This window comes from Cervus canadensis, chromosome X (assembly GCF_019320065.1).
Source record: "Cervus canadensis isolate Bull #8, Minnesota chromosome X, ASM1932006v1, whole genome shotgun sequence".
In the NCBI taxonomy this organism is placed as follows: domain Eukaryota; kingdom Metazoa; phylum Chordata; class Mammalia; order Artiodactyla; family Cervidae; genus Cervus; species Cervus canadensis.
In genome coordinates this window covers 74,265,345-74,278,236 of record NC_057419.1, presented here as the reverse complement: position 1 = coordinate 74,278,236, position 12,892 = coordinate 74,265,345, and the positions used below count along the sequence as shown (strand labels likewise).

Here is a 12,892-nt window from a genome sequence, read left to right as displayed (position 1 = left end):
GAGTACCTCATTAGTGCTTCCCACTAGTGAGCACTGTTAGTGGAGTGGGGAGGGGGAGTGACCTTGTTACCATGTTATGATAGGGAAAATCATGACTCTCCACTAGGCCTTCTCAGATACTGCTTTGGCAGGGAAGGGAAGGGGTGCTGTCATTAATATCAGATGGTAACAGATATTCAGATTCCCTACATGGTCTCCACTAATATCTTGGGGGCCAGGGCTTAGTACCATCTGGCAGGGATGAAAGTACTGCCTTCTGTAATGCTACCTTGGTGGGATGGGGAGTGTTAGAATACTGTATTTCAGCCTGTAGCCTACCAGGCTTCTCCATCCATGGGATTTTCCAGGCAAGAATACTGGAGTGGGTTGCCATTTCCTTCCTAGCCAGAATGAAAATCTAGGTTCTCTCTCCCCTCAGCCTTGGTTTGTGCAGTTTAGTCTGTGGTGTTTGACTGTAGTAGAGTGGCTCTTTTGTGTCTTGCTGGACCACACCTTTCCTGGTCTTTTGGCTAAGGAGAGCTGCTTTTCTTGGGTGGCTGTCCTCACTGGTTGCCATTTCTGTGTAGCTAGCTTCTTCAGCAGACAGTCTAAGACATATGAGGTGAAAAGAAAATCCAGGGACCTCACTCCCATGTCATTCCTCAGGTCTTGACATCCCTATCTGGTCTTCCATCTTCTCTCCACCATTGAGTCTTCCTGTACTTATTTTCTATATAATATCTTATATTTGAGCTGTACTTAGTGAAAGGAATTGGAAAAAATATATCTACTTCATTTTTCCATAAGTGGAAGTCCTCCACCATAGTCTTTTATCATCCTTTACTGGTGATATATTTGTCCAACTCCCACACTAGAAATTAGGCTGTCAGTCTCGGGCTCCCAAATTCTTCCTGCTTGGTTTACTGAGAGAAGTGCGAGGCAAGGAGTGAGGCCAGCTGACTGAGCTCAGCAGTGACGTCGCAGGACCCCCTATGAGGACAAGAAAGGACCACATCCCCACCTTGCCGGAAATTCCCCCGGAAGCCCGCCCACCCAGGCCCCGCCCCTGCTATCCTCCTGGAGTCCAGATGCGCATGATAGGAAGTGACGGCCAGCTAACCAGGCTGGGGCTCATGCCATCTTTGAGAGGGCTGCTATCTTAGAGAGCTGCTGTAACTGTGACCAGAGGGAGGAGTCCGAGGTCTCATCAGGTGTCCAAGTCGGAGGTGATATGAGTTACAAGTGCACTGCATAGGTACAAAGATACGCCCTGGCACTCCGAACACCCTTTCCATCCGAAAAGAGGGGACTTCACAGCTCCCCGGAAACCCTGTACCTGCTCTCTGCCTGGAGGCTCGGGCCTGGCTCTTAGGGCAATGTCCATTGGCTTCGTACGTGGGTTCTCAGGACATAACCTGGGTCCAGGGGTGGTGGATCTGGGAGCAGGGTTGGTGGACCCTGGCTCTGTTCAGTAGAAGGAAGTCCGGGATTCTATGGATTGAAGGAGGGACCTGTGGGGGGACTGAGGGTCTCCACACCCATGATTGGCGGCCACGCCTAACCCTTTATCCAGCATGACTTGGTGGGAGAGCAACCGGTCAGCACCTCAGCAGTTCTAAAGGCTGAGAGGATCCCTGACTGCGATCGCCATCACGGGACACTCAGGGAAGCGGAGACCTCGTTCTGAAGGACCGGCAGCCAGTCAGCAGAGGAAGGATGTCCGGGCTCGGGAGGAATCAGAGTAATGACCATCCTCCGCGTCACACGGCCAACTCAGGACCCTCCCCTGTGGTCAGCGCTTCCTCCCAGTCAAACACGGCGACGGGGGTGTCGTTCTGTCAGGGGAGGTTGGAGCTTGCTTGTGAAGGGGCACCCTTGAGACAGCAGAAGGGCGGGTGCCGGCATTCTTCACTGGGGGCGTGAGCACTCCCTCCTGTCCTCCTCTGGGGTAACAGGGAAGGTGGGAGCGTCAACTTTAGAGCGAGAGAGGGAACAGGGTGAATGGGTTTGTAGGTGGGGGTGGCCATGAGGGAGTCTGCCCCAGTTTTTACCATGACTCTGAATGTGAACTGAGAGGAACTGCCCCCGTGCCAGCCCCAACAGGCCTCCCTCTATCGTCCAGGCAGGGCTGTCTGGCTGCGCCCCAGCAATCACTCTCACTTCCTACTCAGCAGTCTCAAGGGACAGGCTCAACAGGAGAACATGAGACTTGTCGGTCCAAGAGGACTGGCCTCAAGGACCCCTCAGAGGCGGCTTTGCGTAAAGCCGGGGAGGACTCTCCTCACTGAAGTTGCTCACAACATCTGCTTGCCCCTCCTTTAGGTGCCCTCCTTGCCTGCCACCCTGCCTGCACACACCTGTGATCCATAACCTGTGTCACCATGCCTCGGAGGCACAAGAACAAGTACCATGCCCGTGTGAAATGCCACAGGTCCAGGGAGACGCTCACTTCCCAGGAGGCCCAGGCTAGTGCTGCAGCCCCCGAAGAAGTGTCCCCTCCTCCCCCTTGTCTGTCCCTCAGGGTTTTTCCTCCAGCTCCCCTGCTTCTGGTGATCACCAGGAGCTTCGGGGAGCCATGGCCCCTAGCTCTCCTGATGCAGGGCCTTTCTGCACAGGATCTGATGAAGGTGCCCAGGGCCCAGAGGAGGAAAGTGTAGGTGCCTCCCAGGCAGCCCCGGCCACTCAGATCACTCGCAAAGATCCTCCGACTCCAAAGGCCAGCATGCTGGTGGGGTTCCTGCTGGACAAGTACCCCAAGCAGCAGCCCCTTACACAGAACACCCTGCTGAAGGTCGTCAGCAGGAAGTACAGGCAGCACTTCCCCAAGATCCTCAGGAGAGCCTCTGAGCGTGTGGAGCTGGTGTTTGGCCTGGAGCTGATGGATGTCGACCGTAGCACGAAGATCTACGCCCTCATCAGCAAGCTCAACCTCAGGGGCGATGAAGGTCCAAGTGATGAAGGAGGGCTGCCCAAGTCCGGTCTCCTCATGGTGCTCCTGGGCATTATCTTCAGGAAGAGTAACCACGCAACTGGGGAGGGGATCTGGGAATTACTGTGTGTTGGAGGTCTATGCTGGGTGGAGGCACTGGATCTTTGGGGAGACCAGAAGGCTCATCACCAAAGATCTGGTGCAGAGGAAGTACCTGAAGTACCGACCAGTGCCCAATAGTGATTCTCCATGCTACGAGTTCCTGTGGGGCCCGAGAGCTTGTGTTGAGACCAATAAGATGCAGGTGTTGGAGGTGCTGGCCAAGATCCTCCATAGGGTCCCTAGTTCCTTCCTAGACTTCTATGACGAGGCTCTGAGAGATCCGGCGGAGAGAGCAGGGCTGAGAGGCGCGGCCAGGGCTCCAAGGATGGCTGAAGCCAGTGCCCCTTCCAGGGCATAGTCTTACAACTCCTCCCACATCTAGGGAGGGGGACCCGGCCATTTTCTTCCCTTTTGTGTTGGAACAGAGCTGTCAGGCTCCTAACTAGTAAAGAGTAGTAGGGGTGGAGGGAACAAAACTTGTATGTTCTTTACACTTTTATGTAGTAAGGGAGTTTAGGTACAATTCATTTCAAAAAAATATATATCTTGTTTCCTTTATCCATAGGAGAAATAGCTAGTGAAAGTTGATTTAAATTAGATTGGTAAGGAGATGAGGGAGGAGTTTAGTATTTTCAAATGTTACTTTTCATAAGGTTTATTGTGCTTCAGAATACAAATGTATTAATCATATAAATCACAGTTTGCTGTTTAAAGTTTTGAAAGCCGCAGTTTGGGTATTTGTAAAACACATTGAAAGTATTGAATATGTTGTTCAGCATCTAAACGAGGTAAGATGACATTGGAAAAGAATTTTCTCAAAGAGTAGTCAAGCTTCTATACAGTGCAGGTTAGTAGGGGTCGATCAAACCAAGTTTAGATCTCTATTGTCTTCCTGTTTTAAACTGCATATTATTTATTTCATTTTTTTCATTTTTACTTCTAACAGATTCTTTTTCTTCAGAATATTGATTTGGTAATGATACTCCTGTCTTACGTATTGCTGTCTTACGGTTTTTAAAGTTGCAGATTTGGTAGATGTAAAACAAATTCATGAACCATCTGTATTTTCTTTATGATCTGGAAGTAGGTAAGATGTCGCTGAAAGAGAGATTTTCATGGTAATGTGAAACAAGACCACAGAAAATTTTCAGAAACCAAAAAACAATTAAGCAATCATAATGGCAAAAACCTTTAATTTGTAGTTTGCCTTATTTCCTCTAACTTTTTTTTTTTTGGTAAAAATAAAATATACTTTGCCTGAATTTAGCTCATTTAAGAATATTTATTTCTTTTGTCCAAATGCACTGCATAGTCTCTGCTATCTACTGGATAAAAATAACCTCAGATAGGAAGGTGGTACTTTGGAGGTTCATAATAACCATAACTTCCATTAAATGAAAGACCAGTGTTTCTTAATCAGTATGACTCTGATTTATATGTAGTACATGCATTCCAGCATTCATGTAGGATAGGATATAGCAGACTCCATTTATAGATGGATAACGTGCAATTTTCTCAAGTTCACAAGACTGATAAAGTGACCTTCATAAGACAAGTCCCCTGATGTGCACTAGTGCAGAGTCCTTCCCTTTCTTTGCAAGGGCAACAACTGAGGAAATCTCTTTTCACCAGTGACATATTTGGTACCAAGACTCGGATTGCTGCTGCAGTGAACTCCAGTGGGCTTGCCCAAACTGCTGGCTGGAGACCCCTGATTTTCCCTCTGTCTCTCCCATAAAAACTTGCTTTCTGTCACTCTCTGCTTTGTTCTCCTTCCATGACCCACAGAGCAAGATCTGTGTCAGCTGTGTCATGGCTCCCCTCAATTGAGAGTTGCAAGGAGTACCCCCAGGCTGTGCATACCCCAAGAACACTTGGGTGGCTGTCCTTGGGCCTGATAGAAACAGAATTTCCAATGGTGAAGGCGTCCACTGAGGCCAAGACTTTTCTCCTCTTAGTCTTTGTCACTTCCTCTATGGCTCTATCCATTTTGAGGTGAGAAGTTTAACGGAGAAGACTGCATGACGTTCAAATTAAGACCATACAAATAATCAGGGACTTGATTGGGTGAGTTTGCCCTCTGTAAGACCTTGAGCCCAATTCCCTCCCTACATGTTCTTAATCCCAGTCTGATTCTTGAACTCCAGAACTGCATCAGGGGCCAAAACTGGGGAACTCTGCATCCTTCTCTAGATTTTTGGCCTGCCTCACTGCACCCCGACTTTACACTGTGGGCGAGCCCCTCCCTCCTGGGGATCTCAAGCAGACTTTGTCAACCCCAGAGCAGAGGCAGTAAGTGAGCACCTTTCTCAGCAGGCTTAGGACTCTCTGCCTAGTAGACACTCCACTTCCCCCAAGATCCACAACCAGGAACTCCAGCCTCCCCCACTTCATAGCTCTACACCTTCCCTCGTATCCTGAATTTCGCTTCTATCCTGCTCTCCAGACTTCTCAGACTGTCTCTTGATCTTTGGGCCTCCTTGCTGGTTAGGTGTTGCCTCTTTCACTCTATACAGTTATGTGGTCAGTCGCTAAGTCATGCCCAACCCTTTGTGGCCCCTTGGACTGAAGCCCCCCGGATCCTCTGTCCACAGGATTTCCCAGGCAACAATACTTGAGTGGATTACCATTTCCTTCTTTAGTGTATCTCCCCAATCCTGATTGAACTCACATCTCCTGCACTGCAGGCGGATTCTTAGCAAGGAGCCACTTCAGGAGTCCAAAGAGGAGCCCTCTTCAACATCACAACAGCAATAGCCTGAGAGGACCTTTTGCCTAGTATTGGTATCACTGCCTTGTGCTGCTCCAGTCCTACCTTTCAGCTCTCTCTTTTTGTTTTACTTCAGTGATAACACTAAACCCTTTAGTTGGCTCACAGCCTAGGTCTCTTCCCTCCCTCTCTGAAGACTGTAGGCCCTTGGACACTGATCATTTTTCCTCCCACTGGCTTCTGTTCCTTTTCAAGACTAACCCAATGGGCCTCCTCAGGCTCACCAACCAGGTAGATTTCAGGTGCTCACAGGGAACCCACTGTTGACACTGGGAGTGCACCAGAACAAATAACTCCCATTGGTCCCTGTCTTCTGACATCCTAACCCAAAAATGGGCGGGGAGGAGTGAAGTCCCATGGATCCAAATGTTCATGACCGTATTCCAAAATCCATGTCTAAAGAACTCCTTTTAACTCCCTCCTGTGAAAGCGCTCACACCCCTTTCAAAGTGCCTCTTTCTCCAACAGGAGACTGATATTTTATATGATCAGCTTCTTAGTCTACTTTCCCAAGAACCACAACCTGAACTGCTGCCTTCCCAGTTCTGAGGGTGTGGAACAGTCTGCCGGAACATCTTCCTCTAATGTACCATGTAGGCAGCTTTAGACCAAAGACCCCCATAAATCAACTCATGGATTTTGCCTTTGGCATACTCAATGATAGAGATAGGGTTGAGCAGGCAAAAGAGATTCAGGGACAACAGGAAAAAGCATGATTACACAAAGTGACAGCTCAAACCCCTCACCACCTCAGGGTTACTCTCCCTTACCAAAGCCCATGGCGGGGACAGAATCCAGGCAGCCTGGATCAGAGCCACTGTCTCATGCACAAAGGATGGATCTATGTACAGCCAGGAGGCTGACTGGAAGGACGAATGCTCCCTGTTTGGGAAAACACTAGTACCCGACCCGATAGATACACAAATTAGAGGGCCACCAGAATCATGACCACAGTCCCTCCAGTCCTATAGGAGACTCGAGGCTGCCAGACCAAGCTGGCCGAGGGGACCGAATACTCATGGAGCCCCGGAAACTCCCTGGCTCCCAAAGGACACCTGGTCATTTCTCCAGAGGAGCCTCAGGTAACCCTTGATGTGGCAGGGAGGACAGTTATTTTATATGTGGGGCAGCTCCCCTGTGCTGATTTCCCTTGGACCTTGTCATTCCAATCCTCCATGATAATGGGGATGGAAGGAAGGTCCCAAACCAAGTGACCTGCCCCTCCCATCAAGTCCTTGCTAGGAGGTTTACCTTTGATCATCAGTTTCTGATCATGCAAGACTGTCCCCTCCTCTTGTTGGGAAGAACCTTGTTCACTAAATTCCAGACAATGGTCCAAGCTGGAGACCCTCATGGAGAGGACACCCACCAAGAGAAATGACTGCTCTTGGCTGGGGGAGCCTGCTTCCATATGACAGGGATACAATAGCATAGCATACAGGTACCTGTCCCAGGTGACTCGGTGAAAAAGCATTCACCTGCAATGTGGGAGACGAAGGTTCAATCCCTGGGTGTGGAACATCCCCTGGAGGAGGAAATGGCTACCCATTTCAGTATTCCTGCCTGGAGAATCCCACAGACAGAGAGCCTAGAGTGCTACAGTTAATGGGGTTGCAACGAGTCAGACATGAATGAGGGCCTGAGCACAGACAGACAGACACATGGGTAGCTACAGAAGTCTAGTAGAGGCTTAGAGATAGAGAAACCTAGGAACCTTTGGGAGACCACTGTAAGTTATTGATCGCTCAAGAAATATATCAGAAAATTGTGAAAGGAAGCAGGCTTGCTTAAATATGAAGCTATAAATAAAACATGAGATATGCTCCAGTCCCATAGGTAAAAGAAGAATGTCACCACCCTTCTACTGATTTGAAGATGTACTATGATAATCCGAGCTTGACCTCATAGGGTCAGATACTCTCCTGCCCCAAATGAAGTGGGAGTGAGTGATGTAGGCCTGAGCTCTATTCAAAGACGTCAGTCTTTCCCCCTCTTTCACTTTCCTTTGATTATAAAATGTAGCCCACTTAATCCTCAGGGCAGAGCTCCATCACCTGCCTGCTTCCATCTCTTACAAGCGTTCTATATTAGTAATTCTATTTCCTGACTTACACTTTGCCTTTCTGAATTCCTTGTGTTTTGAGACAGAAAAAGCTGAGCCTCAGTAAGGCCAGGCACTAGGTGAGTGATTCTATTTAAAAGACCATGGTTCAAGTCCCAAACAGGATTTTGGCTGGATTCAAGTCCCGGCCAGGTGGGTTTCAGTCCCAGTCATGTGGGCTCGAGTCCCAACCTGAGGTGAATATCTTCAAACAGAGGAGGTCTCCATGCCACCCCATACAAATTTTTCAACTTTGGGCTATTAAATTTCTTTACAGTGCTAGAACTAGTGTCACTTTCTTCTGCATTTCTCTGCACCTAGACTCCCAATATCTTTCCCTTTGTGTGTACAAATCCAGACACTGTAAGCCATGAATGCCTCCACTTTGTGTGCTTATAAAATTCAAACCGACGGTGCCTGCAGGGTTGGAATCGACCAAAAACGAAAGAACATGGTCTAAACATTATCTGGCTACCTTTAGAAAGGGGGCTTCCCTGGTGGCTCAGAGGGTAAAGAATCTGCCTGCAATGAAGGAGACCCAGGTTCGATCCCTGGGTTGGGAAGTGCCCCTGCAGAAGGGAAAGGCAACCCATTCTAGTATTCTTGCCTCAGAAATCCTATGAACACTGGTGCCTGGCAGGCTACAGTCAATGTTGTTGCAAAGAATCAGACAGGACTCAACAACAAGCTCCTCACAACTCTTCTCCTTCACCAGTTCTTCTTGTGTTTGTCCCACTTTCCCACATTTTGGGAGAGGTCTTGTTGATGTCTGACAGAAGAGAATCCTTCCTGCCCCACAGCTTCTAAAGATTTTCCACATTGTATAGAGTTTAGATTCTACATTTCCCTTATTTAGAGATGTAGAATTTGCATCCCGTTACATGCCTGTGGAGAAAGGACACACAAACTACCTCTTTGTTATTGTAATAACTCTGATTGATGGATTTGAAAAGATTTTTTTTAATTGTTATAAATCAGCCCTTCCCACTGTCTTCTCATGATCTTTAGAGTAAAACATAAATCACCTTTCACTGTCTGAGATGTTACTGTTGAATGAAAAGATGTCTGTGTTACTAAGAATGTTGCATCCATTGCTGGCAAATGCCAACAGGGTAAGATGACCTAACCACAAAGATCGCCAGCAGTTTCAATTATCCCCTGTATTCCTTTTGTTGCTGAAGTTAATATGCTCCCCTTTTAGTAGATATAATCTCTATTTTTTTTAGCCTTTTCAACTTCTTGTAACTCAGAGATTATCTCTTGACTCTCTTTCTCTGTTTACATAAGCATTTCCTCATATCCTAGTATCTTTGTAAAGCTCAGCATTCTATTTTAAATCACTGCCTCTATCAGAAGCATATTCTAATCAGGTGACTCAGTCAATTGCAATGGGCTTAGGAAGCCTGTCCCATAAGGAGAGAAAACCTGGACACTATCAACTGAACCACGAGTTACAGCCTCCCTGTTTATTTCAAACCCTTTATTTTGAAATAATAGATCCATAAATTGTAAAAACAATTATGGGAAAGATTGAAGGCGGGAGGAGAAGGGGACGACAGAGTTTTCGATTTGTTGAATGGCATCATGGACTCGATGAACATGAGTTTGAGTAAGCTCCAGGACTTGGTGATGGACAGGGAAGCCTGGCATGCTACAGTCCATGGGGTCGCAAAGAGTTGGACATGAATGAGAGACTGAAATGAATTGAGTGATGTTGAGCAACTTTTCATGGACCCATTGGCCTTTTGTATGTCTTCTTTGGAGAAATATCTATTCAGCTCTTTTACTTCTAATCAATAGATATGTCAAGTTGATAGGTGCCACTCCTATGGTTACATTACAGTACCTGATCGCATTCCTGTGATCACAGACTTTATTTTATGAGACATTATTTTGCTAGCGGATATGTTCTTACTTCCCTACCTACCTTGAATAAGAAACCTATCAGAGGAGGAGCTAAGATGGCAGAGGAATAGGACAGGGAGACCACTTTCTCCCCCACAAATTAATCAAAAGATCATTTGAATGCTGAGCAAACTTCACAAAACAACTTCTGATCACTAGCAGAGGATATCATGCACCCAGAAAAGCACCCCATTGTCTTCGAAAGGAGGTAGGACAAAATATAAAAGATAAAAAGAGAGACAATACAGTTAGGGATGGAGATCCATCCCAGGAAGGGAGTCTTAATAGAGGAAGTTTCCAAATATCAGGAAACCCTCTCACCAGCGGGTCTGGGGGAAGGTTTCCAATCTTGGAAGGCAATCTAACTGGGAGGAAAAATAAATCCACAGATTACATGCCTAAAAGCAACTCCCAGCAGAAAAGTACCCCAGACGCTCACATCCGACACCAGCAAGTGGGGGCTGAACGTAGAGGAGCAGGCGGCATTGCTAAAAGTAAGGATCGGGCCTGAAATCCCTGAGGGCAATCGGGGGGAGCTAAGGCGAGATAGCAACTTAAACTGTGGGATACCAAGAGAGAGAGAATTAACCTGTGAAAAGCCCTAAATCTAGGCACTGCCCGCCCGTTCCCAGAACAAAGGACTGAGCGAATACCAGAGAAGAGCTAGCCGGCTGCGGACTGGCCCATTCCCCACTGGAGGCAGGAGACAGGGGGTAGGGGAAAGGGGAAAACTCAGCTCCAGAGAGGGCATCCCCTACCAAACTGCAAACAGGCTTCCAGTCTCTAACCAAAGACTTCCTGAGATTCTTGATGTTTGACATCCTCTGGGAGGGTCGCATCCAGAGATCAGCTCCCCAGAAGAGACACAAGGCACACCCGAACAGCGTGCCCAGAAACTGAGACTGGGACCGCGGAGGGGAGAAAGCGCACCGCACCTGGGGAGAGTGCGCTCGTCAAGCTCCTGGGTGCCTGAACTGCTTGGGCCAGGGAAGGCACAAAAAGCAGGCCCAACTGAGCCTGTGCCTTTGTGGATTACCCCAAAACTTGAACCTGAGTGGCTTGGGCCTGGGAAGTACACGCAAATCAGGGCCCGCTCCCTGTAGAGCAGGCTGGAGCCAGAGCAGTGTAGACTGGGAAAGCACACATGCCATGAGTGGGGGCAAACCCAGTGTGACTGGAACACTCCGAGTGCTCCCCACACACGCCAGTGACATTTGTCTGCAGTGCCCCTCCCTCCCCACAGCATGACTGAACAAGCGAACCTAAACAAGAGACCACCTCCGCCCACTTGTGTCAGGGCAGAAATTAGACACTGTAGAGACCTGCAAACAGAAGCCAAATAAACAAAGGGAACGGCTTCAGAAGTGACAGGTGCAACAGATTAAAATTGCTGTAGTTAACACCAACTACACAAGAAGGGGCCTAGAGATATTGAGAAGTGTAAGCTGGAACAAGGAGCTATCTGAAACTGAACTGAACCCACACAGCCCACAAAAGCTCCAGAAAAATTCCTAGATATATTTTTACTATTATTATTTTTTAATTAAAATGATTTTTTCTTTCTTTTTTTTTAAAGTCCTCTATTACTCCTCTATTACTCCTTAATTTTCATTTTTATAACCCACTATAGCCTGGCAAAAAAAGGACACTATTTTTAAAGTGAACTTCATATATATTTCTTTAATTTTTTGTTTTTGTTTTTTTTAATTGTATTTTAAAGAGTCTAACCTCTACTCTAGATTTTTAATCTTTGTTTTTCAGTATTTGATATCAATTTTGGACATTTAAGAATCTAACCTTCAGTACCCAGTTTTACTCGGGAGTGTGGTTATTGGTTTGATTATTTTCTCCCCCTTTTGACTCTCCTGTTTCTCCCCCAGATCACCTCTATTTCTTCCCTCCCTCTTCTCTTCTCAATCCAATTCTGTGAATCTCTATGGGTGTCAGGGCTACAGAGAACACTTTGGGAACAGAGAACTGCCTAGATCTGTCTCTCTCCTCTTGAGTCCCCCTTTTTCTCCTCCTGCTCACCTCTATCTCCTTCCTCCCTCTCCTCTTCTTCATGTAACTCTGTGAACCTCTCTGGGTGTCCCCCACTGTGGAGAATCCTTTCACCATTAACCTAGAGGTTTTATTATCAGTGCTGTATGGATGGAGAAGTCTTGAGGCTACTGGAAGAACAAGACTGAAATCCAGAGGCAAGACGCTTCAGCCCAAAACCTGAGAACATCACAGAACTCCTGACTACAGGGAACATTAATTAATAAGAGATCATCCAAAAGCCTCCATGCCTACACTGAAAACAGCCACCACCCAAGAGCCAATAAGTTCCAGAGCAAGACATACCATGCAAATTCTCCAGCAACGCAGGAACATAGCCTTGAACGTCAACATACACGCTGCCAAAAGTCACACCAAACACATAGACCCATCTCAAAACTCACTACTAGACACTCCATTGCACTCCAGAGAGAAGAAATCCAGTTCCACTCACCAGGACACCGACACAAGCTTCCCTAACCAAGAAGCCTTGACAAGCCAATCGTCCAACCCCACCCACTGGGAGAAACCTCCACAATAAAAAGGAACCACAGATTCCCAGAATACAGAAAGGCCACCCCAAACACAGCAATCTAAACAAGATGAAAAGGCAGAGAAATACCCAGCAGGTAAAGGAACATGAAAAATGCCCACCAAGCCAAACAAAAGAGGAGGAGATAGGGAATCTACCTGAAAAAGAATTAAAATAATTATAATAAAAATGATCCAAAATCTTGAAAACAAAATGGAGTTACAGATAAATAACCTGGAGACAAGGATTGAGAAGATGCAAAAAATGTCTAACAAGGACCTAGAAAAAATAAAAAAGAGTCAATTAAAAATGAATAATGCAATAAATGAGATCAAAAACACTCTGGAGGGAACCAACAGTAGAATAACAGAGGCAGAAGATAGGGTAAGTGTGGGAGAAGACAAAATGGTGGAAATAAATGAACCAGAGAGGAAAAAAGAAAAAAGAATCAAAAGAAAGGAGGACAATCTCAGGCACCTTTAGGACAACGTGAAACAACATTCGAATCATAGGAGTCCCAGAAGAAGAAGATAA

General features: G+C 46.9%; 1 protein-coding gene across 1 annotated transcript in view; it reads left to right on the top strand.

The window, feature by feature from the left end:
- Positions 1 to 1,695: 1,695 nt before the first annotated feature.
- Positions 1,696 to 12,892, top strand: part of LOC122435608 (melanoma-associated antigen B4-like) — an 11,999-nt gene continuing 802 nt past the window's right edge. Inside the window, 4 exon segments of the mRNA XM_043459771.1 lie at positions 1,696 to 1,898; positions 2,302 to 2,383; positions 2,501 to 3,043; positions 3,045 to 3,189. Coding sequence (XP_043315706.1) covers positions 1,696 to 1,898; positions 2,302 to 2,383; positions 2,501 to 3,043; positions 3,045 to 3,189 — 973 coding nt within the window.